The following is a 27,497-nucleotide window of genomic DNA, read 5'->3' as shown; positions in this document are numbered from 1 at the left end:
AAGAAGGGATGTGTTAATTATGTGTGTAAGTGCCGGTAGGATGGATGGAGAGATGGCCTGGAGAAGGTGTGATGGAATGGGGTCAAGGGAACAGGTTGTGGGGTGGTTGGAGAGGAGGAGTTTAGAGACCTCAGTGTCAGTTAAAGGAGAGAACATAGGGAAAGAAGGGTTGCATACAGGAGCCAGGTGTTTGACAGGGTGTGGTGCTGTGAATGTATTGCTGATGGCTGTAACCTTATCAGTAAAAAATGTGGCGAATATATCTGCTGTCAGTGATGTGTCAGGTGGTGGAGGGGAGGGCAGAGAAGTGTGTTAAATGTTCTAAACAAGCTACGAGTGTCTGTGGTGCTGTTGATCTTGGTCTGGTAATATGAAGTTTTTGCAGTTTTAACGTTATTTGAAAAAGTTGCGAGCAGAAGCTGATATTTACCTAGATCAGCTGGATCTTTAGATTTCCGCCATCTCCTCTCAGCTGCCCTGAGATCAGTCCGATGTTCACGAAGGACGTCAGACAGCCAGGGGCTGGGTGGTGTAGTCCGTGCTGGTCTAGAGGAGAGAGGACAGATGTTGTCTAGACAGGTTGTTAAAGTAGAGCTAAGTGTGTCTGTGGCAGTGTTCACATCAAGCATGGAAAATACATTTATTGTGGGAAGAGAGGCAGAGACATCAGTGGAAAGGCGAGAGGGTGAGAGGGAACGGAGGTTACGGCGAAAGGAAACCAAAGGTGGGGTCGGTTTTACAATGGATGGGAGAATCATGTTGAATTGAACAAAGTAGTGATCAGAAACATGTAAAGGTGTAACAAGAATATTAGAGGTGGTACAGTTACGTGTAAAAATGAGGTCCAGCTGGTTGCCCGACCTGTGAGTTGCTGTGGTGTGTAGTCTTTCCAAGTCAAATGAGGCCAGAAGAGTATTCAGTTCAATGGCCTGGGGTTTGTCCTGGTGTATGTTGAAATCACCAAGAACCACAAGTGGCCTGCCATCCTCTGGCAAGGAGGACAGCAGGACATCCAATTCCTCAAGAAAGCTTGTCAGCTGACCTGGGGGGGCGACTCATAGAGAAATTGGGTTTCTAAGTCCATCCATTTTAAAGCATTGGCACAAAAATAAAGCTAAAAGTGTTGACCTCACTAACCGACTAGTTGATTGTCTGACAAACTGTCAAGTTAACCATCCTGAGGGTGTACTTTTTTTGTTACACTTTGTTACATCAGAAAGACTTCTTTATGTTATTCTCCCACATCTAGAGCTCCAGCAAATGCAAGCTTTTATACAACACGATATGTTCAATGCATTTTCTTCCTTTATACCTTTCTTTTTATCCTTCCATCCCACACTCTATTAATTTGTGTTGTTGGCATTCTGACCTTTTTTGGTAGGAGAAAAGCACTTCTATCTGACGAGATGCACTGTGAGCTCACAAGCCATTCTGGCAAAGCTAGATCAGCATGATCCACACAAAATATAGAGACCTTCAGCATGGGTACTTTTGTATGCACACTGAAGCCTTGTACATAAGAGGTGAACTAGCAGAACCTTACTAGAGGAATGTTGTGAGAATAATTTATCTTTGTTCACCCTTCCAGACAGGGTCAAAAACGATCTAGGTCTTGGGGTATAAATGCAACAAGAACATAATAATCTATTCAATTAATGAACTTGTGCATAAATAGATTTTTTACACAGATTTTATACTGTATAATTACAAAAAATACCCCATAGAATCTAGTGTGCAAATATTGCCCCTTAATAAAAAGTCTGACACTGCTTCCTTGAAGTTCATTGTAATTGTTTAGGTGTGCTTAAACCAAGGGCAAGGGGTGTTGTCCTATATGCTGAACAAAACAGTGAGTAAACTCAAAAGCAAGAAGCTGGTGTTTGTCTTAGAGTGAGAGTGAAAGCAGAGGATGCTGGTGGGCAGGTTTCCTACTAGATTATAATTGTTATAATCTGATAGCTGAATTTAAGTCATGTCACATCTCATTATACTCATTCACTCAGCTCAGTCAGTCAAGGGCTTTTCTTCCATCACTCAGCTTTGGCTTGTTCTAGAAAGAGTGTGCGAAAGGATGAACTGTACTGTTGATCTATCCATGGTTTTTGTGTCACAGGGAACGGTAAAAAATGGGTATGTAATCATTGTAACTAAATTAAAGTACCATAATAGGACATTTCCTGTGTCCTTCGGTCGTCAACACCCTGTGGCACACACAGGCAGAGTGCTCCATTTCCCCTTTAGCTGTGATATATATTAGCACACATGAGCTGAGATAGGAATGCTTTGCCTGGTATAGTGCTGTATGAACTTTGTTAAAATGCCTTTGGATGTACAGGCTCAGAATTGTGCGTTTGAACTGAAGGTAAATGTGTGAATTGTCATCACTTTAAACAAACAGTAATAACAAAGACTGCGCTCCAATGAATATGATGCAAGTTATATGATAAAATGTAACAAAGTAGTTCATGGTTAAATAATAAAATAATATAGGCCTAACTGTTGTACTGCATTAGGTTAACTTACATTCTGAAAGATGCTCTTCTCAAGCATTGCAGTCTAGACCTTATGCCACCTTTTATGTTATGTCGCAATTATCATATTCACATTAATGAATGCCACCACAATGTTGTAATTAACTCTGGATTTTCTCTTAGCCCCGGTTTCCATATAGGGATTAACATGTTGTAATTCTGAATGTAAACTGGTTTGAGGTTACCTTGACTTTGCGTGTGTTCACACAGAGGTATTTACCTGCAGAGCCAGAGTGATAATGTGCTATTTTCACATAGTCTATTAAACATTCTGTTATCGGTAAACACAAAATCCCCAGAGTAATGTATGATTCATTAAAGCATGACAACCAATTTGAGATTCAACAACCCTACCAGAAAACATACCCAAGCATTATAGCAAGTGAACAACTTTGCCAAACAGTTAAACGTCCACCCAGACTGCTGTCCTGACACTGCTGAAACCCAGTGCTACATGCAACATAGTAGCCTTTCCTTCTCTTCTAGGCTTACGGACATAATGACAAGGATGAATGATGTAAGCCTGCGGTTTTGTGCCAAATCCAACCCAACTGCTCAAAATGTAAATATTAATGTATTTTTACCGTAGTGAGTCGGGCTAAGACAAGGACAGGTTTTTTGAACATGGATTTTTTATGTACTCGCTCAATAATGGACTTAAAATAAAAATTCTGTACTGCTTTAAATGTGCTGTAAGCAGTTGCAGACATTCTGGAGCTTACTCGAGACTGAGTTGAGTCCTTTATTTGTTTTTGGAACTATTCAGAGTAAATTCTACAGACTGTTGTGTGTGAAAATCCCAGGAGATCAGCAGTTACAAAAAAATACTCAAAACAGCCCACCTGGCACCTGGTGAGCAAGTGAGTTTTGTAACGTCTTTCACCGGACCACATTAATTATTTTGCTTAACATTAATGTATGCTCTATGTAGTAAATAGTTGTAAAAAGCTGTTGTAGACTAGTACAGTATGCCTATTTTTTCCACTTTTTTTTTACTCTGTCAGTTCATCAAGTAGGCTACTTTTCGAAGAAGTGCCGGCTGTTAAATTGGTTGAATATCTTTTATTCTGTGAGTGAATGTCGTGTTTTAGGAGAATGTATTAGGTTTACTTTTCTCATAGGCCTGTTTTTTTTCTGTTCTAGCTTTTTTACATAGTAACTGTTATGACATTTTTTAGACTTGGCTTACCTGTTAATTATTAATGTGTGCTGACTATTAAAATATGATGGGTAACTTTTACTTGGTAAATTTTCATACACCAAGCTATTAGATTTTGTCTTATTGGTCCTGCATTGCCTATTCATTCGTTTTTAACAAATTTATCTATATTGGCTAACATTTGATTCTGTGAATGACTGTCATACGTTTCTGTTTAATGTACTATGATCATAATGCAAGCCAATACACAAATATATTCCCTTTATCAGTGGTGAAGTAACAGAGTTGGCTATTTCAATAATAGATTAAGTATTTCAAATGAGTCTCATATAGACAAAATGTTGTTGTTGTTGTTTTGTTTTTTTTTGTTAAGCCCTGAAGGGGCGAAAGACCCCTATTGTTTTTGTTAGTGTTCCTGTTATTATTATTCTGCTCTTGAGCCTATGACAGCTCATAGAACCGCTTGCGTCTCCACCTCAAACCCTCTAGCGCCACCAACTGCTTTTTCTAATTCGTCCTAGGCTCTTTGTCCGATTTGCATGAAAATTGGCCTGCATCATCTAGAGGCACTCACGACAAAAATGTATTCATAAAATTTTGATAAATCATACCTTTTTTGAATGTCGCTTCAATGAATTTAATGAAGAACGCTCAAAATTGAACTTGAGGCTCTATCTCCGTAATGCTTTGAGGGATTGGGATGAAACTTGGCACGTGTCATCACCATTAGGCCCTGAGATTACCTGCAGCATTTTTGTGCACTGCCTCTACTGGTCAGGAGATAGAACATTTTATATTTTGGCTTGTAACTCTTGAACGTTTTCCTGTATGATAACCGTCATGCCCAGATAGTACCTCAGCAGTTTCAGAACAGTGCCACATAAAAGCAATGGGTTTTTATGATTGAAAGTTTACTTTTTCTTACTCATATACTGTTCATCGGACTCTAACAAAAAACATGTCACAAAGCTTCTTTTGCTGCTCATGGTGCCGATAATTGGCTTGACCCCGGTATCGCTGCTTGCAGCTATATTTATTATTTGGATTGTTTTCTGATGGTTTCTTACTTTTTAGACTAGCCAACTACAAAATGTCCGTTTAGACATCAGTAAAATTTGTTGTTGCACATTTCCCTAATTTAAATCGTGATATAGCCTTGAATGGTTACTAAACCACAAAATGCTACTTTTTACAAAAATAATCTGCATTGTCCGCTTTAGTCAGCGCTGCGTGAGAGAGTGGCACCCTCTAGTGGGTGTGTTAGACACACACTGAGCTGCAATATTAGATCATCCAACGTTTACCATATTACCGTTTTAATCGCAAAGCTTGTCAAAATAATCCTTTCCCAAATGTTGGCTAGAGATGCAGCAAACTTGAAACATATCACAGATCAGAGCAATAGTCAGCGATCTATCTGAGGCCATGTAGGTGTCAGAAGACAGAATACCAGAAAAGGTATGTGAAAGCTTTAATGTAGCTTGCAGCAAAAGCTTAAAAGACTTGGTCGCTGTGCCACGTTCTTTGATTTGAACATGTTCCTGCTTTTTTGTCCTTTGCCAATCACTTGCCTGATGATGTCTTCTCTGACGAAAGTCAATTTTTGATTCAATTCTGAGCTTTAGCTCTGTTTTTCTATGTAGAAGACTGTGATATGTGTGTATTAATTTAGAGAGGCCTAGTTGTGGGTGTCTCACTGAAGTTAATGTGCCTTCAACTCATTTGATTTTCATTTTGGGGAAACTAATCCTTTAAAGTTGAATAGGCTGTCATCATTTACTCACCGTCATATTATTCCAACCCTGAACACTTTCTTTCTTTAGAACACAGAAGGTGCTGCTATGCAAAAATCTCAGTCCCCATTCCTTTTGTGGGTCACAAAAGACAGAAACTCTTATGGGTTTGAAAGAACATGAGGGTGATAAAATTGTGTCAGAATTTTACATTTTTGACATGAACTCTCACTTTAAACACATTTTACACTGCTCCCTCATTACATAAGAAAATGGGCTCAGAATGTTTGATGTTCTCTTAGGTAAATGTTCCCACACCTGTAGTGGAATACATTTGTGACAATGCCAGGATAAGAAAATCTGGGAATACATGCCTATAAAAACGTACATGCACTGTTGGAATTGAAGAAAGGCTCATTAAATGCTTGTGTAGACTCTGAAGAGACGTAGAGGAGATTTCTGTTTCAGGATTTGAGACAGAACTGGTCTGTTTCAAGAGTAAATAAAGACACCGACACACACCATTTTTGCACCCTGTCACAGGATAAACATCTGTGTGTTGGTGTTAAAATGACAACTACCCTTTCTCTCATCTTTTCTTTCTATCCGTTCATTGTTTCTTTGCTTCCCTTGACGCAGTCTTCCTGTTCATTTTGCTAGGTTTTCAAGTTCTGCCCTTTCTCTCTCTCTCTCTCTCTCTCTCTCTCTCTCTCTCTCTCTCTCTCTCTCTCTCTCTGAGTACATGAGTTACAGATAAGGGTGTTCTTATCCAGGGCTTTGCCCTTTAAAATAATATATTGTTCCATCTAGTGCCTACACCCTTATATTGTCAATGTAACCCGTCTTAAACACTGTTAACCATTGTTTATTAATGTGTGGTTGGCAGGAACAAAATATCAGTTGTGTTCCAAGACTAATGCAGTCAGGTAGTACATAGGTGTGTCTTAATTCGAAATGCATTACTGTTAATATCAAGCTTCATTTATGAGACTTGGAGGAGCTGTTGTACCTGTTGTAAATAAACCTAAATTGCCTGTTTTTAGAAACATTTTAGTATTTATAAACAAATATGCCCCTTTGTTTAATCTTTGAGGGATGATAACTATGCAAAGATGTGCAAAACTTCACACAAATATTCACAGATGCAAATGAATTTGCAGTGAAATGCATGCTAAAAGCTGTAGGTTAATCAGACACCATCTGTTTGTGACATTCCTCGTGTCCTTTCTGGTCAAGTGATTAGCATGAACCGTGTAATTCCAGCCTGTGTTTGGACTTTGGATTAGTAATGAAGTACATTGTGTTTTTTTATTTTTAGTTATTTTATTTTTTTAAGACACTTACAGGGAGTGCTACAAGAATCCTCTAAAAGCATTTAAACACACACACACACACACACACACACACACACACACACACACACACACACAAAACAGAACCGTTCATCTAATCGTTCTGAATTTGCACAAAAAAAATAAATAATAATTACATGTTGTTTAAAATCGAATTGCTTTCAACCCAAAGATTCACACCCCTATTTATAAATTACGTAAATTATATAAATACGTTTTTCTTTTAGGGGTAGAGTTGAGGTTTGGGGAAGGTTAATTATAATGACCTTTTATTTAAAAAATAATCATTTATAATTTATTTTTTGAATGCCCTCATTTCGATCAAGTATTTGCTCGTGTGTTTGTTTGTGAAATATGTACTGTAGCTATATATTTTGTGGACAGATTTCTCCAGAAATTAGCTAAATCTTACAAAACCTCTTCATGGAGAAAAAGTATTCATAAATAACTGTAATATTTAAATCTGTAAGTCTAAAAATGCACAACGTTTTCTGTTAGGGTTTGTATGTTAGTCTATTGTAATTATAATAATTTATTATGTTGTTTGAAAGTACAGAATGTCCTCATCTAGATAGGTAGGTAAATGTATGTATGCATGCATGTGTGTGTGTGTGTGTGTGTGTGTGTGAGCTGTTTGTCACATGGCAGCAGTGCTCTGTTGTGATCTGTTGTGATCTGGATCTCACTGTTTTCTGTTGTTACTCTTCCTGTCAGGAAAGGTAGAGCCGATGAATGACATCCTGTGCTGTTTTCTCTAATGCAAACAACATTAACACACACTCTCTCACTCACACACACTTTCAGTCTTGATGCTCAGGTCAATACTAATACTCATCATAAACACAAAGTCACACACAAAGTGACAGTTCTATAGACTCAACACACTCAGTTCAGCTTTCGATCAGGGACCGACGACTCAGTGTGTGCGTGTGTTAGATACACTGTATCCTCTGTAGTCTCCTCATTAAAAAAGACATGGTTCAATGGGCACCAGTTCAACCAGTATATTTCTGTGAGGTCATCACAGTACTTTCATGGGATCTTTCTCTCGATAATCTGCTTTCTGTTTTATTTTCACAGTTTGTTGTCACTGCATGTTAGTTTTTGCCTCACACAACAATGAAACATGAAACAATGACAGATATCAGCAGCTGCCCAGTTGGCATTTATCAGTTTTTTTTATTATTATTAAGGGGTAACATTTATCCCCTGAAATTTATTTGGACTCGTAAATGGTTTCAGATCTATTTTTTTGTTCACTTTAGATGTAATAGCAGGGTATCAGTCCACTTTTCATTCACATAGACATTTTTTGGAACCCAGTCAATTTAAATATATATACTACATGTTGTTCTGAAAAATGTTCACAAGATTCACATTTGCTGCTACTGAGGTTGAGGTACAGGTAGGTTTAGAAATAGGGTCAGGTATAGGGGTTAGGTTTAGGGTAAGAGTTGAGGTAGAGTTATTAGTGTAATTACAAATGTAATTAAATGCTGGTACTTTAAATATAAGAACAGTGCAACAGCAAATATGTACATAATAATACGTAAAAGTACATTGAATAAAATACTTTAGTGCATAGCAGTTAAAGATACCTAATGCAAAGTTAAATCATTTTAGATGTTTTTTACCACTACATTTTAAATATCTGAGTGTTTAAACACTTTTTATTTTATTTTAGCCCTAAACCCTGGTTAATTTCTGATCTGACCTGTGGCATATAGTGTAATGCTGTTTCTGAAGCTGTTCCAGTTGATTGAGGTTTATGGTGCAGTTTGTAACAGGGCAGTGAACTGATGCAGGGTGTGTTTTTAAGCGGTGAGTTTGTTGTTGAAATGTGGTTAGGGGTTAATGGCTCTGTATGCAACACTATTCTCAATGACACACACACACACACACATATGTTGGAAGATGGTTTTCTTCTCGCTCCATTGTGTCTCTCTTCTCTCTCTGATTGGCTAATGTCCAGCTCTGAGTGCTCTGTCACACCTAAAGGAAGTGGCTGAGTTTTGCTCTGTGGCTGTATGAACTCCACCTTGTGGTCGATCACACTTCTGCAGTATGATTGAACTGCCTCTGCTGCTTATTGAGAATCACATCAATGTGATATCTGTTTAGTTTAAAACATAAACTAGTTATTTTTCCTTTGTCTGTGCAGGAGCTGGTAAAGCAGTGTGTTAGTGGACACAAGGAGAATAAAGACACAGACAATCTGGTGCAAGAGGCAGACAGTCAATACGGCACATGGGAGACGGGACTTCGCACAGATGACAGGTGGACACACATATATACACCCCTATCAGCATAATATAACCAGATCAATATATAACTCAAGTCAGATTTTGCACAACACAAGTCTTCAATCTTTAATCAGAAATAAAAGTTCAAAAGTCCACAATTGTTCACCAAAAATACATTTTGTCATAATTTACTCAGCCTCATGTTCTCCAAAACTGGAATGAGAATTTGTATGACTTTTCAATGAAAATGTAATTAAATTTTTTAATAGTTTCCCGCCAAATCCTGGAGTATGCCTTCAGAAGACTTGAAATATGATGCACGAGTCACATGGACTTTTGAGTGCGTTTTAGAAGTTTTGAAGTGAGTCAACGTGAATTGCCATTTTATTGAAAAGACGGACCAAGATATTAATTTAAACATACCCTTTTGTGTTCTGCATAATAAAGAGAGTCATGTGGGTTTGGGACGACATAAGTTAATGAATTATTCCTAGCATGGCAAAAAGGCCAAAAATAATTTTTAAAATGCAATCAAACTCACATTTCTACATAAAATAGAAGTTATTCTCCTGAACATCTCAAAAGTTAATTGAAGTCACATTGATTGTGGCTATTCTAGCACCAAAATACAAAACTGCATTAGCTTAGTTGTACTTACCAAGACATATTATGTATAAACTATGATCTCAAAGTGCTATGAAGCAGTTATATTTTGCTGAACCATTCTTTGTGCCAAAAATCCACACATGCCTTACACACTTCACCTGAACAAATCTAGAACTGTGCTCAGCTACTGTTTGTAACTAAACACCAGGATCAATAACATCAATTGAGTCTGTAACAGAGCTCTGTCTCCGGCTATTATGGCTTCATGGATCGAGACACAGAGATGTGTCTTCATTATTACATTAGAGACTAATCCATGAGATTTAGATTCAATGAGAGTGAAGCTGGTATGAATGGATCACTGGGTGGTTGGGCTGTGCAAATACTATCAAATATCGAAATATTGTGATACTTTTCCCATACTTACTTTAGATCCCTGTATTATATTTTTTATTGAACTATTTGTATTCATGTCATGTCATGTCCAACGTCTAAATAAGTAAAAAACCTCAGAGCGGCGTTCCTCAGTGCAATCAGTACATTCTAATCGTACATTCGCATTAAAGTCCCTGTCCTTAAAGAGACAGTTCTGGGTTTTAACATGTGTTCTACCTATTGATATAAATACTTTTAAATAGTACAAATAAGGCATCTAAACAATAAACACGTGCACAAATGCACAAACGTTCTAATGCACATAACTGGTAAACTGGTAATCAGAAAGTCGCTGGTTTGATCCACACAGCCACTACCATTGAGTCCTTGAGTAAGACACTTAACTCCAGGTTGTTCCGGGGGGATTGTCCCTGTAATAAGTGCACTGTAAGTCGCTTTGGATAAAAGCATCTGCCAAATGCATAAATGTAAATATGAGTGGAACTACTTTCTTCTGCCACAGATTCAGTGTCTTACTTTAATACAGCTCAAGCCTTCGTTGCCAATTCAAAAACATCACGTTAGAATTAGCAATGGAGGATAGCGAGGCTTGCACTGCTTTAATAGAGGACTTACTGAAGTAATGAAGTAGTGTGTTTGTGCTTGTGTGTGTGTGTAAGTTCGTATTTGAGGGATAGAAAGAGAGAAACACATAAACTGAGATCACTTCTGGGATTACCTTTTTTGTTGCAGCTCTCATCAGAAGTAACATCGCTTCAAAACCGCCAAGTTGCGGGTCGCCATATTCCCGTTGTAAACCTTAATCACTTTTTTCATCCCCACTAAGATGCAGGAGTGCGCTGACTTGATGACTCTGTTTTTCTCTCACGTGTATGTTTTGGCCTTAAGTGTGTGCGTTACGCGTATAATGTGTGGCCACGAGTGTGGGAGGGTGTGTGTGAGAGGGGGAGCGTGAGGGTTTTTCTCAGAAATATTTCAGATAATATAGTAACTGTTGTATTGATCAAGTGTATCTACCAAAAATTATTGGAATAAAATTGAGAGCATGTGAATCATAAGGAAATCGAACCATGATATCTTGTTTATATCGTATCGTGACATATGTATCATGATGCGTATCATATCGTGAGGTTGCTGGCAATACCCAGCCCTACTGGGTGGTTGGTTTAAATTTCTAGCTGTATTTTGTTACTTATACGCCCAGTCCTGTGCTCGAGCCTCTCCAATATGGACAGCACGCCAAATGCGTTTACCTTAATGCACTCCAGGACTATATGTACCAGTATACACATTAAATTATATAAAACAAAAGACACACTGTTTAAAATTAATATGAAGTATTTGGCCACTTTCTAGTTTTCAAACTTGTGTAGCATGTAGATTACTTTTATAAGTAATTACAAACATTGTTTAACTTAAATGTTCAAATAGTTTTTGGGGTTAGTTATATTTCTTCTTTCTCTGTGTATTCTCATTTTCCAGTGCAAAGTGTATTTTCTTCACAAATTGAACATAACCACCATATAATTGTTTAATTACCATTTATTATTACTCCTCTTCAGCCTCACTCCACCTACACCTTCACCTGAAGGCAACCTCACCCCATCTTCACGGAAGCCCACACCACTGCACACATCAGAACATCCCCTTCTTACTGACACACCTGATGGCTCCATCTCCTCAACTCATGAGCAGACGGATCTAGCGCCTTTCCCAGAGGTTAGTCCTGACCAACCCCATAAACCTTAAAACAATACCTGCTTTCTGAAGTTTATCTTATAGATATGTAATCCATGACAAGGTGACCAGTTGGGTGGTTTGTAAAGATACCCAAATTGAAAGGCAAACACAAGCTCTTTACCACTTTTATTTGATAAGTCTCTTTCTTTCTGTGTAGACGGCCACAACACTATTAGACTCTAGTGCATTACGTGCTAGGGTTCAGTTGAACAAGAAGTCTCGCAGAGCCCCACCCTCTCGAGCTGCCCGTCACAGTGCCCTCTTATCACAAGTACCTGAGGGAATTGGAGTAGGAACTGATGAGTGGCGCTACAGGGACTCGACAGGTACTTTCACACATCTTAGCAGCTGAGTACCTGTGTTTATACATTGCTACAAGGACTTCTTATCCTATTAGCTTCGATTTGTAGTAAATTGTGTGTCCACTTTGGCTCGTAACATAAAGATAATTGTCTCTCAACTGTAGTACAAGTCAATACAATCTAGTCCTCAACTCTCAGTTATTTCTCTCTCGTTCTCTTCCTCTGTCTGTAGATGAGAAGGTTGATTGTTTTAAGGAAGAGGAGGAATCAGACTCTGAGGAACAGGCCAAGGCAATCGAGGCCCGTACCTCCTCAATCTCCTCTCAGCCTCAGAGAGTGGCTCTCTTCCCTGGCATGGACCCTTCTGCCCTGAAGGTGAGTTGAGTTTTTCAGAACACACCTTTCAGAACACACCTACACACCTTTCATAATTCTTAATTCTTTGCAATGAGCCATTGTTTGTAAAAAAATAAAGGGAATTGAATAGTACTAACTAGAGGTCAACCGATGTACATGATCTACTTTCTATGAATTACTGCTCATATTTGTTATACAATATATATCATTATTACACAGTTCTCTTGTGTACTTTATTCTGATTGGTCAATAATACACACGACACGGTCCTAATCGTGCCATGACACGGTCCTAATCGTTCTGTCAGGGTTTATGACAATATAGGGTTTATTTTGCTAATAATGACAGGCTGACCGTAGATTATCCCACTTATACACAGCAACCTACAAAATAAATTATTAAAAGGACATGAAATGGTTATTTGAGTTGAAATTTTGTTATTACCGTAATTTCCGGACTATAAGCCGCAACTTTTTCCCCATGCTTTGATCCTCGCGGCTTATACAATGACGCGGCTAATATATGGATTTTTCCCGCTTTCAAATTTTATAAAAAAAAAAAAAAAAACATTCGGTGACGTGCTCAGTTTTTTTGGCAGCGTGAAGCTTTCATTAGACCAATGAAATTGCCGAACGGGTTAAGGTCAAAACAACTTTTTTTTGTTTACTGTTTAGATTAAATCGAGCGCGCTCAAACTTCCCATCATTCTGATTACGGTAGTCATTTTGTCACCCTCAAGACACGGAGAAATGCATATGATGCTGCTTTCAAGTTGAAGGCGATTGATCTGGCTGTTGGAAAAGCAAATAGAGCTGCTGCACGGGAGCTTGGTCTTAATGAGTCGATGATAAGACGTTGGAAACAGCAGCGTGAGGAATTGACTCAAGTGTAAAAAGACAACTAATCTGAGGCTATTCAACTCGGACACCGAAGGAGATGACTTCAGTGGTTTCAGTGCACAGGACGAGGAAGATAGTGACCAATGACTTTCTTGGTAGGCTACTGTTTACTGCAAATGTTTTATTACAAGCCGTGTGTGGCAGCGGGGGCGTGGTCAAGCGCCCGTCCGGGGAGAAAAGCTGTAAAGTGTCTAATTTCAAGTGCCCTGCTTCACGTGTCCTTCTTGGGAAAACTGTCACACGGTGACAAATTAGACATAATTTAGCTCAGGTGTAAGCGCCCTTACCGCTTTTCTCTCCCGGACGGGTGCTTGACCACGCCCCCGCTGCCACACCGTGTTTCGTTAAAGCCTATTTATTTTTGTTACAAGCCGTGTTTCGTTAAAGCCTGAGTAAAGTTTCAATGTACCGGTAGGCACCTGCGGCTTATAGACAGGTGCGGCTTATTTATGTTTAAAATAATATTTTATTTAAAAATCAGTGGGTGCGGCTTATATTCAGGTGCGCTCAATAGTCCGGAAATTACGGTATGTGAGAAGAGATCATGGAGTCTTCAGAAACAGCTGAATTATGCCTTCTTTTTGTGTCAGAGTTCTGTTGGAGTTTATATTGCAAAGAAAATACCATCTGACTGCTTGTTATCCCGCTTATTATACAGCTGCTTAAACATTCAATATTGATTTGAGTTCAGATTACTTTAAAAGCTTATTTGCGAAGATCAAAGCGTAATACGAGAAGTTTGAATGATGACTCGCAATACCTGGATGAGCACTGAAATGTCACTTTTTCCATTGATGTGCTGCCATCATTATCAGGTTAAATAAGTTAAATTTCAGAGTGCTGGATGGTACATTTTACCAATAATAATCAGTTATTCCAGAGAGGTGTGTATTCATTTCTGATAATGATTGACCGTCCAATTGTAATATGTTGTAGATGATTGATATTTGGTTTCCCTTACATGTTTGTGATCTGCCTAGTGCACAGACATTTAAAAACAAAGTCATTTATGGATTTTTGTAATTTTTTCCTATATTTTTTTTCTTAATTTTTGGTTGCACAATAAAATGCACCTGGGATTTCACACATTTTGGACACCTGATGTCAGGCCACCCCATAGGAAATGTTATAACAAATTCAATATATTGCTTTTAAAAAATATTGTCCAATAATTCAAAGAAATATCTTCCTGAATTCAGTTTTTCCCCCATTTTTGTTATCAGTATTGTGAAAATCCATTATTGGTTAACCTCTAATTTTAAAAATCTAAAAGCCCTGGCACACTTACAGCGAAGTGGTTCTTCGTTCTTTGCTCAGAGCTCAGAAAAAGAAGTTCGAAACAGCTGAGCAACTAAAAACTGTTTGCGAACATTCAGACACTGGCCACGCTGCTGGGAGAGGTGTTTAGAGGTACATTTATATATTTGGATGCTCAAGAGTACATGTAAAACCGTAACTAATATGACAAAACTACTGATGATTATTTTAAGTAATATATATGCAGTAGATAATGTGTAATGTATAATGTTTACATTCTAATTTCATGTAGCTAATGTGCTAACATGCTAAACGTGACCATAAAATGTGCCGATAGCATTCTCTAATTGGATTTTATGATGATGCCGATACTGCTGAAAAGATGGCTGTATAAAACATTAAAGTGTTAATGTGTAGAATAAAGACAAAAGAATGATAAGAGGCTCACTTTAGGTTGATGTGTGAATTTCTTTCAGCTGCATATTAAACAACCGAGTTAATGGGCACTTAAAGAGTATTTGAGTAGATTTGATTCCTTTTGTAGATTAATGAAATAAAAAAATTGCATGACATGCTCTTGGAAAATGTCTCTACTTGAACGATCGTACAGATTTAGGTATGTTTGCACCAGCTCACTAATTACTCTGTACGCCGGTGTGTTCATGTTGACTGATCTTAACTGACTGAATGGGAATTCGCTGTCGGCCTCAAATTAGGTGGTGCTCCTGGTCAAACCTACCGATGATATTGACCAATGGCAGGAAGACGGTGTCAAGCAGCCTGTAAGAAGTTTTCCTGAAAGTTCTCCCTGGCGAGTTGTGACGAACCAACAATTAACTTGAATACCATTTTGGCTGGATTTTGTTCTAAATGACAATAAACCTGTTCGATTTTCGATTTCGTAGTGAGTGCGCAGGGGCCTTAAGTGTCAATAATGATGATAATTTAAAAAACAGCATTTAGTTTACCAACATTTATCATATTTAGAATTTAATTCTAAAGTAGTTTGATGTTTGATCTGAGTATTATTTGTTGATGCAGGCTCAGCTGAAGAAGAGAGGAGAGTCAGAAAATCAGACAGATGGCCCCTCACCCTCTCAGCCCTCACGCTCACCCAAATCTCCATTCTTGCCTCGAGCTGCCCGTGTGCTTCCCTCTGCTGGTGGCAAAGAGAATCGGTGAGTGCCTTTTTGTCAGTTGAGCTCAAATTGCTGCCTTCTCCAATGTGTATTTTTGTGTTGTGCTCGTCTTGACTTTATGACTGTGTGTTTTGCATCTGAATTCCTTTCTTTACATCCCCTCTCAGAGAGGAGTCATCACCCCAGTGGCTGAAAGAACTAAAGACTAAGAAACGATTGAGTCAGTATGAAACTGATAGTACAGCCTGAAGAAGCAGGTGAGTTGTCTCACATGTCTGTATGAAAACTACATTATAGTTAGGGGTTGTCACAATACCAACATTTCAATTGTCAATACCATTACTATTGATGTTTCATGTTTCTTCATACCAAGTTCGATACCACAACAAAAAGTAATATGATATAGAATGCACTCCTTTATTTAAAAACAATTAACACCCTCTTTTAATTTTATATTTTGACCTGACAGTTTACTACTACTTTTTTCATTGTGTTGCTACATTTTTAACTGTAAAGGGCTGATCAAAGCTACTTAAAGGGATAGTTCACCTAAAAATGAAAATTCTCTCATCATTTTCTCACCCTCATGCCATACCAGATGTGTATGACTTTTTTCTTCACAAATAAATTTTTCAGCTCTGTAGGTCCTAACAATGCAAGTGAATGATTATCAAAATTTTGAAGCTCCAAAAGCACAGAAAAGTAGCACAAAAGTAATCAAGTGGTTTAATCCATTACTTCAGAAGCAATTTGATAGGTGTGGGTGAGAAACAGATAGATATTTAAGTCCTTTTCACATTTTGTTGTGTTCACTTTTGTTTTTTGGTGATAAACCTTCTTCGTACATATCGCCACCTACTTGGTAGGGAGGAGAATTTACAGTAAAAAAAGGACTTAGATATTGATCTGTTTCTTGCCCACACCTATCATTTCAGAAGACCTGGATTTAACCATAGGAGTCGTATGGATTACTTATGTGCCTTTTTTAAGATTTAAAATGTTGGTACCCATTCACTTGCATTGTGAGGACCTTCAGATCTGAAATATTCTTCTAAAAAAAGTGTTTGTGTTATATTTGCACATCTGGGATGGCATGAGGTTGAGTAAATTATTAGATAATTTTCACTTTGGGTGAACTATTCCAACTAGTTATCCAACCAAGAACAGTTAGCAGTTTTCCCTTTTTTCTTGTCATTATATTTGTTTGATTAATAATAATGACATAAAATACAGTGCCTTTTGGGCTGCATTTATATTGCAAGGCCTAATGCACAGATCCACTATTTTGACACTTTAATTGTTTTGTCCCACCTGTTGATATTCACTTAAAACATTTACATATGCATAACATTATTATTGTATGACATTATTTTATGACAACCAATAATTCACCAAAAAATTACAATTTTATTCACTAACATTTATGTCGTTCCAATCCCATATTATGTTTTTCTGCAGAACACAAATGGATATATTTTTAAAGAATATTGCAATCACTGAATGCCATAAGCAAACACTGTTGCTAATGTAGATCATAAAAGTAGACCATGCTTTAAAAATACCAGATTGAATCGGTATTAGCTACTTCTATCAGGAAGACTCGCAGACTTAAGTGAAATTCAAGATGACATTTATTTGATGAATATAAAACAGCAATGTAATGTCCCTCTTTGGCAAAAGCCCCGTCTGGCAGTCCGAAGAATTTGTACTCTGAACCGTCATATCCTGCCGGAGATAGGAGGCAGTGGCAAGGAGCCTACCCCCGTGCAGGACGGGACAACTGGTGGTGGTGGGGTGGTGGGGTGGTGGAGGTTGCCGTGTTAGCACAATGAAACTGCAATGTGATAGATTGTGAGCAGACTTATAAAGCATCGGCTTGCATGTGATTGGCTAGGAGTTACCTAGCTATTGGCACGATGATGTACAGCTGCTAGTCTTCCCGCTAGAACTACGCTGTGCTTTCATTTCCGATATAGTTAAAAATACTTGTATCAATACTTTTTGTAAACTTGGCTATTTACCTGGTATGGAAGTACTGGTACTGGTGTTTTTGACATCTCTTATTATGTTTCTCACTTGTGTAAAGGTACTTTTTGTAAAGGTTTTTCTTTTTTTCTTTTGTTTCAGCATTTCAGGATGCCTTATAACCAGTAGCTGTAACACTTGACAGAAGCCTTAACATTTGACCTGGAGTTGACGTGAATCTGCTGCTGCTGACTACGACATTGTTGTGTGTTTGTTTATTTGTTGATCTTCCCCTCAGACCTAAGTCGTGTACATGTGCATGGTGCCTTTCGAAAAGATTTCTGGCTCACTTAAAGTGCAAAGCGGAGATCTGTGTGTGAAAGTGTGTGTCCATGTTATATGTTATCTCTTAAGCCCTTTGTCTGAAATAATTATTTTTGCATACCTCTAGTGAGCAAAAGATCAGAATTTATGGTGGAACTGACAGTTGAGTCGACCTGTGGGACCACACACACTACGAAAAAATAGTTTTCTAATCAGTATTTTTGTCTTGTTTTCCATTAAAAATATCTAAACGTCATTGAAACAAGTAAAGTTTCCCCACGAGAAGTAAAATTGCATTTTAGAGAATTTATCCTGAATTAAGAGTATTTTTCTTACACCATTGAAGAAGAAATGTAGTTAAATGTACATTATCTGAAAACAAGTCTTATTATCTTACACAGTTTTACTCAAGTGAATGTATCTTGTTTTAAGGAGGTTTTAATATTTTTACTGGAAAACAAGGCAAAAAAATTTAAATTTGAAAATAATTTTATTTGCAGTTCATCTACAGTAACATGAAGTGCTTCATTTAACTTGAGTATGGACCGATTATTGATGTTAGTTTATTTGTATATTTTATCTGTTCATATTAGTTCAGATTTCATAATTTTTTTTGTTTGTTTGTTTGTTTGTTTGTTTGTTTAATTCCCAATGTTTTTGTTCAGTTGATGGTTATAGGCATCAGTTGCACTGCATTTTCATAGACATCATGATTTATTTCATGACTGGAATAGTCAACAAATCATTGCTAGCTAGCCTAAAAACAGACTGTATAGAAAGTGTATTTAGTTATGAAAAATTTTAATATAGTCTCAAAATGTTATATTTGTAGTAATGCTGGTTTGAAAGAGTTATTGCCAGAGGAAAATGGTATATGTCTAATAATCAACAGGAACAATCCACACATACTTAGACCATATTTTTCTATGTTTAAGAAGACCTGAGGTCCTATGAGTTGTGTGTGTGTGTGTTATTTTATGAATGCAAGGTTGAGAGTGGGAGTTTGAATGGGCCACTGAATGCACCAAGTGTATAATTTGTTTGCACACGTCTTCACCTCTAGATTTAGGTTCAGATTTGGGGCTCTCACACATATTTAAAGGACTCTGTGCTGCCTCAGTCTAACCGGATGGCTGTTTTACAATCATTTGTTTAGCGTACTGCATTCATTACATTCTCATTTTCATGAGCATTCAATGATAACATCATGATTAGAAAAAAAAAAAATGCAATTTCAGTGCATGTACAATCAATCATTCCCGTTTATTACGCTTCATTTTCTTATTTTTTTATTTGACATCCCATTACTTTTCTTGCTTCAATTAAGGGCCAAAAATGAATGGTAAATAATTGCACAAAGTTAATCTATCCTGTAGACCAATTCTCCTCTTCCCTTACAATGTTTGTAATAATGAATGAATATACAAAGGGAAAAGGTTTCATTTGTGTCCCTCACTCTAGGTCACACATTGTGAAGCTTGTTCTGTTCTTGTTTACTAGTTCAAGGGAATTCTGAAAATGTCAAAGTACTGTAAGCATTGTTCAAATGACATTGCACATTTGTTGTCACCATATTTTTGAAAAACCCAGAGCCATGGTGCCACTCCCACCTAAAGTTCCTTCAACAAGCACTTTTCACCGATAACGAACAGCTGTACTGACCAGTAGTCACTTTTTTTAACGCATGTGTCCACCTGTCAATCTAGTGATGTTCGTATGCTTAAGGTATGTGAGTAATGTGTCCTAAGGTTATTATTTTTTCTAATATCAGCTTTTCTCTGTCTGCCTATATGTGTTATAGTCTAAGGGTAATTTGTCCATATTATTTTAAATTTGTCTGTAAAAATGTTTATTGCACTGTGCTGTAATGCAGTGTCCAAGACTGTAAGTTCATAATAAAATCATATTAAATCTATTTATAGCAAAATTTATGCATTTAAGGACTTAATGTAATATATTGACTTAATATATTGATAGTTTGATTTGAAATCACATTTACATTTTTCACATTTAACTGATGAAAATCTGCAATTTCCTAAGGAGTGTCTGGAAATAACAATCATTTAAGGTCCACTCATTATTTTATTTTTTCCTCATTAAAAATGTTTATTTTATTGTAATTTTGAAACGTATGTATAAAATCATGAGCACTGACATGAAATGGAGACTCCAGTCATATAAGTAATCTTATAAAAGCTGTTTTATTCTTCATGGACAGGGTCCCCTCATGGGGGCTGCCATGTTATGATCACATGACCAGGCGAATATTACTCCATCTCAGTAACCAGCCTGATATTGGACACTTTCACTCATGGATTAAATTAAGTATGGCTGACTGTGAATAGTGAATAACTACAAATGTATCGGTCAACTGAAAATGATTGTGTTTCAAGGCCCATACGTGTCCGTGCAAGTCAGAGACAATATACAAAGAACACTGAGTGTACCTTTATCGATTTTAGAAGTGAAAATAAACCACTACGCAGTTATGCAGGGATTCAGGAACATTTGCTAGGACATTTAGGTGTGTAAACATGATAGGAAGCTGTCGCGTATTAAATGGAAACGATATCCGGTGACATCACTGGCTGTAGTGAATGTTGTAGGAATTCAAACGAGTGCAGTAGTACCATATCATAGGAATTAGCCAGATTTATTAAAGTCATATGAATCCTGACGATTTCACCATGAGAATGTGTTTGCGCTCCCTCACTGAATAATTTAGAACAGTTTCTCACACAGTAAAATAGTATCGTGTCGAGATATTTAATAACACAGAGAAAAAACAGCACTAGATACAGTGGAAATGTACCTACAATCAACTGATCTGTTTTTTGAGAGGTAAATGTGTGAAACTTCAGCCAGTGCTGTCATGTGAACATCTTTAAACTGAAAGTGTTTTTGCATCCACTCGTGCGGTTTTTCAACAGCTAGATGGATGTCCTTTGACAACTGCGAGTTCCCTCTCGAGAGGTCTCTCCTATTGCTGTTTTATCATATGGTTTGCCTGTTCTTAATCTAGAGATATGTGACGCAGTGTTTTCTGACCATATGCCGGTATTATTTGAGACTGCCCTTGCCTGTCATACATTTAAACCTCGCGCTGCTGCAAGGCGCTGTCGCATGATTAACCCTTCCACTGCTGCTCAGTTCTCGGCTGCTTTCAGTCAGAACACCATCACCCCTGAGTCTGTATTGCACACAGAAGAGCTTAGCTCATGGTTTCACTCCACCTGCCAAACTGTTTTAGACACTGTGGCTCCATTAAAATCCAGGCAGCCAAAAACTAAATCTGAGCCCTGGTTAAATGACATAACTCATGCTGCCAGACGTGAGTGCCGTAGAGCTGAGCGCAAGTGGAAGAAGGACAAACTGCAGGTGTCTCTTCAAATGTTAAGGGATTGCTGGCGTCATTTCCAGGAAACTGTGAAAGATGCCAAAAGAAAACATTTCACAGATATTATTCTGGCAAATAGTCGCAAGCCTCGTGTTTTGTTTAACACCATTGACTCACTTTTAAATGCACCACAGAATGCTTGTATGGAGGCATCCCCTGCTATGTGTGAAAATTTCCTTTGCTTTTTTATTGATAAGGTCACTTCTATTAGGTCTCAAATTGCGCCTTCAGCTTCAGACCCTTCAATCTCTGTCCCTTGCTCGGTTGTTTTTGATCATTTTGAGCCGGTGACTTTTTCTTTTTAGAGGAGGTAGTTGGTCACTTGAAGCCCTCGGGTTCTCCAAATGATGCTGTTCACCCTCGACTATTTAAGGAGGTTTTCCCCACTGTAGGACCATCTGTGGCTGCAGTTATAAACAGTAGTCTGACCTCGGGTGTGGTCCCTGAAATTTTGAAACATGCAGTGGTTCAACCTCTGATTAAAAAACCTGCTCAGGATCCGTCAGTTCTTGCTAATTTCAGGCCTATTTCCAAATTGCCCTTCCTTTCAAAAATCCTGGAGAAGATTGTGCACAGTCAATTATTGGTCTTTTTGGAAGAACATAATATACTAGAGGTTTTCCAGTCCGGCTCTAAAACCTTGCACAGCACCGAAACCGCTCTTTTAAGAGTTTTTAATGATATCTTTTTAACGACTGACTCTGGCGACTGTGTTATCCTTGTGCTTTTGGATCTAACTGCTGCATTTGACACAGTGGATCATGAGATATTGATTTCACGTTTAAGGCAGTGGGTGGGCATCAGTGGCATGGCACTGGAGTGGTTTAGGTCATATTTAGCGGATCGAACTTTTTGTGTCAGCATAGGTGAATTTGTTTCCTCCACTGCTCCTCTCTTGTGTGGGGTCCCACAGGGCTCAGTCCTCGGCCCTCTACTTTTCTCTTTGTATTTGCTTCCACTTGGTTCCATACTTAGAAAGTACGGCTTTTCATTCCACTGTTATGCAGATGACAGTCAGATTTATGTACCCCTTAAAAAGAAAAATGATAACTCTGTTGGACAACTACTCAATTGTCTCGACAACATAAAGGCCTGGATGGCTCTGAACTTTTTAAATTTTAATGATAAAAAAACAGAAGTGATGGTTTTTGGAGGCACAACTGGGACCCCGCCTGTAGATCTGGGCTCCTTGGCACCCTATATTAAATCTAACATTACAAATCTAGGAGTTAAAGTGGACCCTGAGCTTAAATTTGACAGTCACATCAAAGCTGTTGTCAAATCAAGCTTCTTTCATTTGAGGCAGCTGGCCAAAATAAAGCCAGTTCTGTCAAGACAACATTTTGAAACTGCAATCCACGCCTTTGTAACTACAAGGCTGGACTATTGTAATTCCCTATATGTGGGGGTTAGTGGGTTCTCCATCACCCGTCTCCAGATGGTACAAAATGCAGCAGCATGTCTTTTAACAGGCACACGTAAACATGAGCACATTTCCCCTATTTTAGCTTCATTACATTGGCTGCCTATTCAATTTAGGATCCATTTTAAAATTCTGTTATTTGCTTTTAAATCTTTAAATGGTCTTGCCCGCCATACCTCTCTGAGCTTCTACACTCTTATAAACCCGTCCAGCTCTCAGGTCAGATGATCAGCTGCTCCTGATTGTGCCTAAAACTAAGCGTAAGCTCAGAGGGGACCGTGCCTTTGCTGTGTCTGCCCCTAGACTATGGAATGATCTGCCTTTGCATGTAAAGCAGGCCTCTTCTTTATCTGTTTTTAAAACCCTTCTTAAAACCCATCTTTTCTCTGTGGCTTTTAACACCTAGTGAGAGGTCGATTTTATTTATCCAATTTTATTTACTCGATTTTATTTACTTGATTGTATTTGTTACTTTGTTTTTATTGTATGGTTATTAATTGTACATATGTTTATGTATATTTTTCTATATTTTTATGTACAGCACTTTGGTCAACTTTGGTTGTTGTAAAGTGCTTAACAAATAAATTTGGTATGGTATGGTATTGCGTAAGTAGCTTACGCTATGGGAAATATTTAAGTCTTTATGTAAAACGCATTGCAGCTGCACAGCAGACAGCAATGAGCGAGGCAGCTCGGTCATTGGCTGTGCTGCGGCAACTTGCTCGAACCAATGGCGGAGTGACTCTGAACGCGCGACCAATGGGCTCAGAGCCCGCCAAGATGGGTGTGGCTAGGGCTATATATTAGGCACCCCGTCATGAGAGTTCTTTAGATTTAATCTCCTTCAGCAAAGACCTTCTCTTCGCTGGATCCTCCGGATTATTGGAGTCTTTTCGCCCGCCGTCGACAAGCCTACAGCAGGACTGCTACGAGGACGCCGGCGCCTTCAGCCGCCTTCAAAGCCTTCTGCTATGCCATCCGGCGCGCATCACCCTGATATCCTTTTGCTAAGCTACTTTGCAAGTGTTCGCCTCTGCGACGCTTTTTGTATTTTAGTAAAAGAGCAATTTCGAGGCGTTGTTCCAAATGCATTCCACCTGCGCCTCGTGCAGAGGCCTTCTTCCTGACGGGGACCGTCACATTATCTGCACTCGCTGCCTGGGACCCGACCACGCAGAAGCTGCTCTCACTCGAGGTGGATGCCCCGAATGTGACTCCCTGGGCCTTACCGAGCTGCGCGCTCGCTTCGCCGCCTTCGCCGAGCCTGCTACCACCGTGCTGCCGTCCCCTCTGTTCGAGCCGCGCAAGAAAAAGCGCCGCTCACAGAGGCTGCCAGAGCACGCGGACTTCAGTGACGTCACGCCGGGCCAGTCCCCGCGTGCTTCACCACTACCCGAGAACTCCCCGCCACCAGTCCATTTCACGCAGGCGGACCAGCACCCCTCCAACAGAGCGGTTGGTCTCGTCTCGTTCGGCGCGTCAGGGGACGACGGTGAAAAGGATGACAGCCTTTCCATTGACGCTGCATCCGACGACTGGCCGGGCTCGGCCTTCGACCCCGCGCCGTCGACATTAGCGGACACGAGCACGGGCACCAGCATGGACTCGGAGATCGTCCGCATCCTATCTAAAGCCGTGGAAGACCTCGGGCTCGACTGGTCTTCTCCGAAAGAACCCGCCCACAGCCGGCTGGACGAGTGGTTCCTACAGGGGCGCCGGCAGGCCCCTCGACAGAGACCCTCCCCTTTCTTCCCCGAAGTTCACGACGAACTCACAAAGTCATGGAAAGCCCCGCACTCTGCTCGCCTGAAGCCTTCTTTCTCTTCCTCGCTCTCCTCGGTAGACGGCGCGAGAGAAAGAGGCTACGAGGGAACCCCGCCCCTCGAGGAGGCTGTGGCCAACCATCTGTGCCCACCCTCCACCGCTGGATGGAAAGCCAAAGCTTCTCATCCCTCGAAGCCCTGCCGATCTACCTCAGCTCTCGCCGGTCGCGCATACGCCGCCGCCGGCCAAGCTGCATCAGCGCTTCATTCCATGGCTGTTCTGCAAGTTTATCAGGCCAAACTTCTCCGCACCATGGATGAGTCTGGACCTGAACCTGAGGCTTTCAAGGACCTGCGCAGCGCCACTGATGTAGCCCTGCGAGCCACAAAGGCCACCACCCAATCCATCGGCCGGGCCATGGCTAACCTGACTGTCCTTGAGTGCCATCTGTGGCTGACGCTAACGGAGATGAAGGACGCGGATAAGGCACCATTCCTCGACGCGCCTATCACTCCAAGCGGCCTGTTCGGACCGGCGGTAAGAGAGTTCGCGGAACGCTTCACTGAAGCTCGGAAGGATTCGCAGGCTATGCGTCACTTCCTGCCCAAGCGCTCCAGCTCGTCACAGAGCCGCCAGAGACTGCCTCAGCAGCAGCAGCGAGCCAGAGCGGCGCCTCCCGTCTCCCAGCCAAAAAAACAGGCCTGAAACAGACGCTCCACGCCGCTCGCATTCCGCTAACCGAAAGCAGCCGCCTGAGCGACGGGGACCTCGGCCCAAGATCGTGCTGAACCCGGAGCCTCGTAAGTCTTCCTAGCCATAGGAAGAAAAAGAGAGAGTGCGTGTCTCACAAAAGCCGGACCACTCTCTCCAAAACGTGTAAAACATTACCCAGTCCCCTTACAGGCGGCTGGAAATGTCTGTACAGCAGTCAATGGGCCAGTCACAGAACTCGCTCACCTGCAATCAAACGCCGTTTTAACGGCGACACACAAAAATCACAAAAAGAGTCATTTTCTGCTTGTGTCACTAAGGGGTCACGTGTCCACACTAAAGCACGCATTCCCACATATCAATACTGTCCAAACAGTACTGCCCAGCTCCAGCTGGACGCCCCATAAATGTAGATCATGTGCCTATTGTCATGTATGCACCACTACACACAAGCACTGTTCCCACAGTTATAAACACTTCCCCAGTAAAAGCGGAAATACTATAAAGGTAGCGCTGTGCCTGCTGTCATGCATGCACCCCTACACACAAACACTGTATGCATGGCCAGAAACCCCCGCCCATGGCGGAGGCTTTATGAAAGTGGCGCGACGTGCCTACTACAGTATATGCACCCCCACCCATAAGCTGCCCATACAGTTTCAAACAGTTCTCTGGCTCATGCCGCGAGCATCACAGATGCGACGCACGAGCCAAGAAACTCCCCGCTAAGGGCGGGAAGCTTTATGAAAGTGGCGCGCGTGCCTATTACAATGTATGCACCCCCACCCGTAAACACTGTCGATACAGTTTCAAACATTTCTCCAGCTCATGCTGCAAGCATTACTGAGATAGCACGCGTGCCTGTAATCTCACATGCACCCCTGCACTCGGCACTCAACAAAGCTGCTCAGCGCGCGCCCGCGCTTCTGAGAGCTGTAAGCTCAGTGTTAGCACAAGGCAATTCGCCGGTGGGGCCCATACGTCACTGCGACACGCCCCCAGCCAGCATTCAGCCCATATCTGTGCGAGCAAAAGCCTGGGAAAAAATCCCTGACATACCGAAATGGGTTTTGAACATAATAAAACACGGTTCCTCGCTTCAATTCGCTCGCAGACCACCCCGCTTTTCAGCGGTGGTCGAGACTAAAGTGAGGAAAGATGTTTCACATGTTCTACGCACCGAGGTGCTCAAACTGATAGAGAAGGGCGCTATAGAAACTGTCCGTCCCTCTATGAGCTAGGCGGGTTTTACAGCTGCTATTTTCTCGTCCGAAAAGGACGGTGGCCTCCGCCCCATCCTAGATCTCAGACATCTGAACAAAGCTTTAATGATTCGCTCGTTCAGAATGTTAACGACCAAACATATCCTCGCGCAAGTTCGCCCCGGGGATTGGTTCCTATCAGTGGATTTGAAAGACGGTTACATTCACATCCCGATAGCGCCTCATCACAGGCCTTTTCTGAGATTCGCTTTCGAGGGACAGTCATACCAGTACACAGTACTACCATTCGGCCTATCATTGGCCCCCCGTACATTCACGAAATGTGTGAACGCAGCACTTTCCCCCCTGAGACAGCGGGGAGTGCGGATACTGAATTACCTCGACGATTGGCTAATCATAGCACAATCAGAGAGTCAGTTAACAATGCACAGATCTTGGATTATCAGCCATCTAGAATGCCTGGGTCTGAAAATCAATTTTGCAAAGAGCGTGCTATCCCCCAGCCAAAATATCTCTTTTCTGGGAATAGTGCTAGACTCAGTGCAGATGACGGCGCTCTCATCAGAGCTGCCGCTATTGCGCCTTGCAACATCATTCAGAGCGGCGCGCACGCTCGTCAAACGATTTCAAAGGATGCTCGGTCTCATGGCCTCGGCATCAGCTGTACTCCAGCTAGGATTGTTGCACATGCGTCCTCTCCAACGCTGGCTCAAGAGCCGTGTCCCCACTCACGCGTGGCGCTCGGGCCACTTTTTAATCAGAGCGAATCACGGCTGTATAAAAGCCCTGACGCCCTGGATAGCCGTCGGCTGGTATCAAACCGGCGTGAGTCTGGGCGTGAACACACGGAGAAAAATTATCACGACAGATGCCTCCAAAATAGGATGGGGGGCCCTTTACGAGGGCAGGCCTGTCTCCGGCTTTTGGTCAAACCCGGAAAAGTGCCTACATATAAACTGTCTGGAAATGAAAGCGG

The 27,497-nt window shown here is 40.5% G+C and overlaps 1 protein-coding gene across 3 annotated transcripts in view; it reads left to right on the top strand.

Moving 5' to 3' along the window:
- LOC127630885 (titin homolog) overlaps positions 1–19,939 on the top strand; it is a 61,461-nt gene extending 41,522 nt beyond the window's left edge. For all 3 annotated transcript variants that reach the window (XM_052108734.1, XM_052108733.1, XM_052108735.1), the window contains exons 7-13: positions 8,937–9,052; positions 11,583–11,739; positions 11,918–12,086; positions 12,295–12,437; positions 15,617–15,753; positions 15,882–15,971; positions 17,842–19,939. In XM_052108734.1, coding sequence (XP_051964694.1) covers positions 8,937–9,052; positions 11,583–11,739; positions 11,918–12,086; positions 12,295–12,437; positions 15,617–15,753; positions 15,882–15,963 — 804 coding nt within the window. In that variant the 3' untranslated portion in view covers positions 15,964–15,971; positions 17,842–19,939. The remainder of the gene's footprint in view (positions 1–8,936; positions 9,053–11,582; positions 11,740–11,917; positions 12,087–12,294; positions 12,438–15,616; positions 15,754–15,881; positions 15,972–17,841) is intronic.
- Positions 19,940–27,497: the final 7,558 nt, after the last annotated feature.

The sequence above is a fragment of the Xyrauchen texanus genome, chromosome 37, assembly GCF_025860055.1.
Source record: "Xyrauchen texanus isolate HMW12.3.18 chromosome 37, RBS_HiC_50CHRs, whole genome shotgun sequence".
In the NCBI taxonomy this organism is placed as follows: domain Eukaryota; kingdom Metazoa; phylum Chordata; class Actinopteri; order Cypriniformes; family Catostomidae; genus Xyrauchen; species Xyrauchen texanus.
This window is presented reverse-complemented; position numbering and strand designations above follow the sequence as displayed.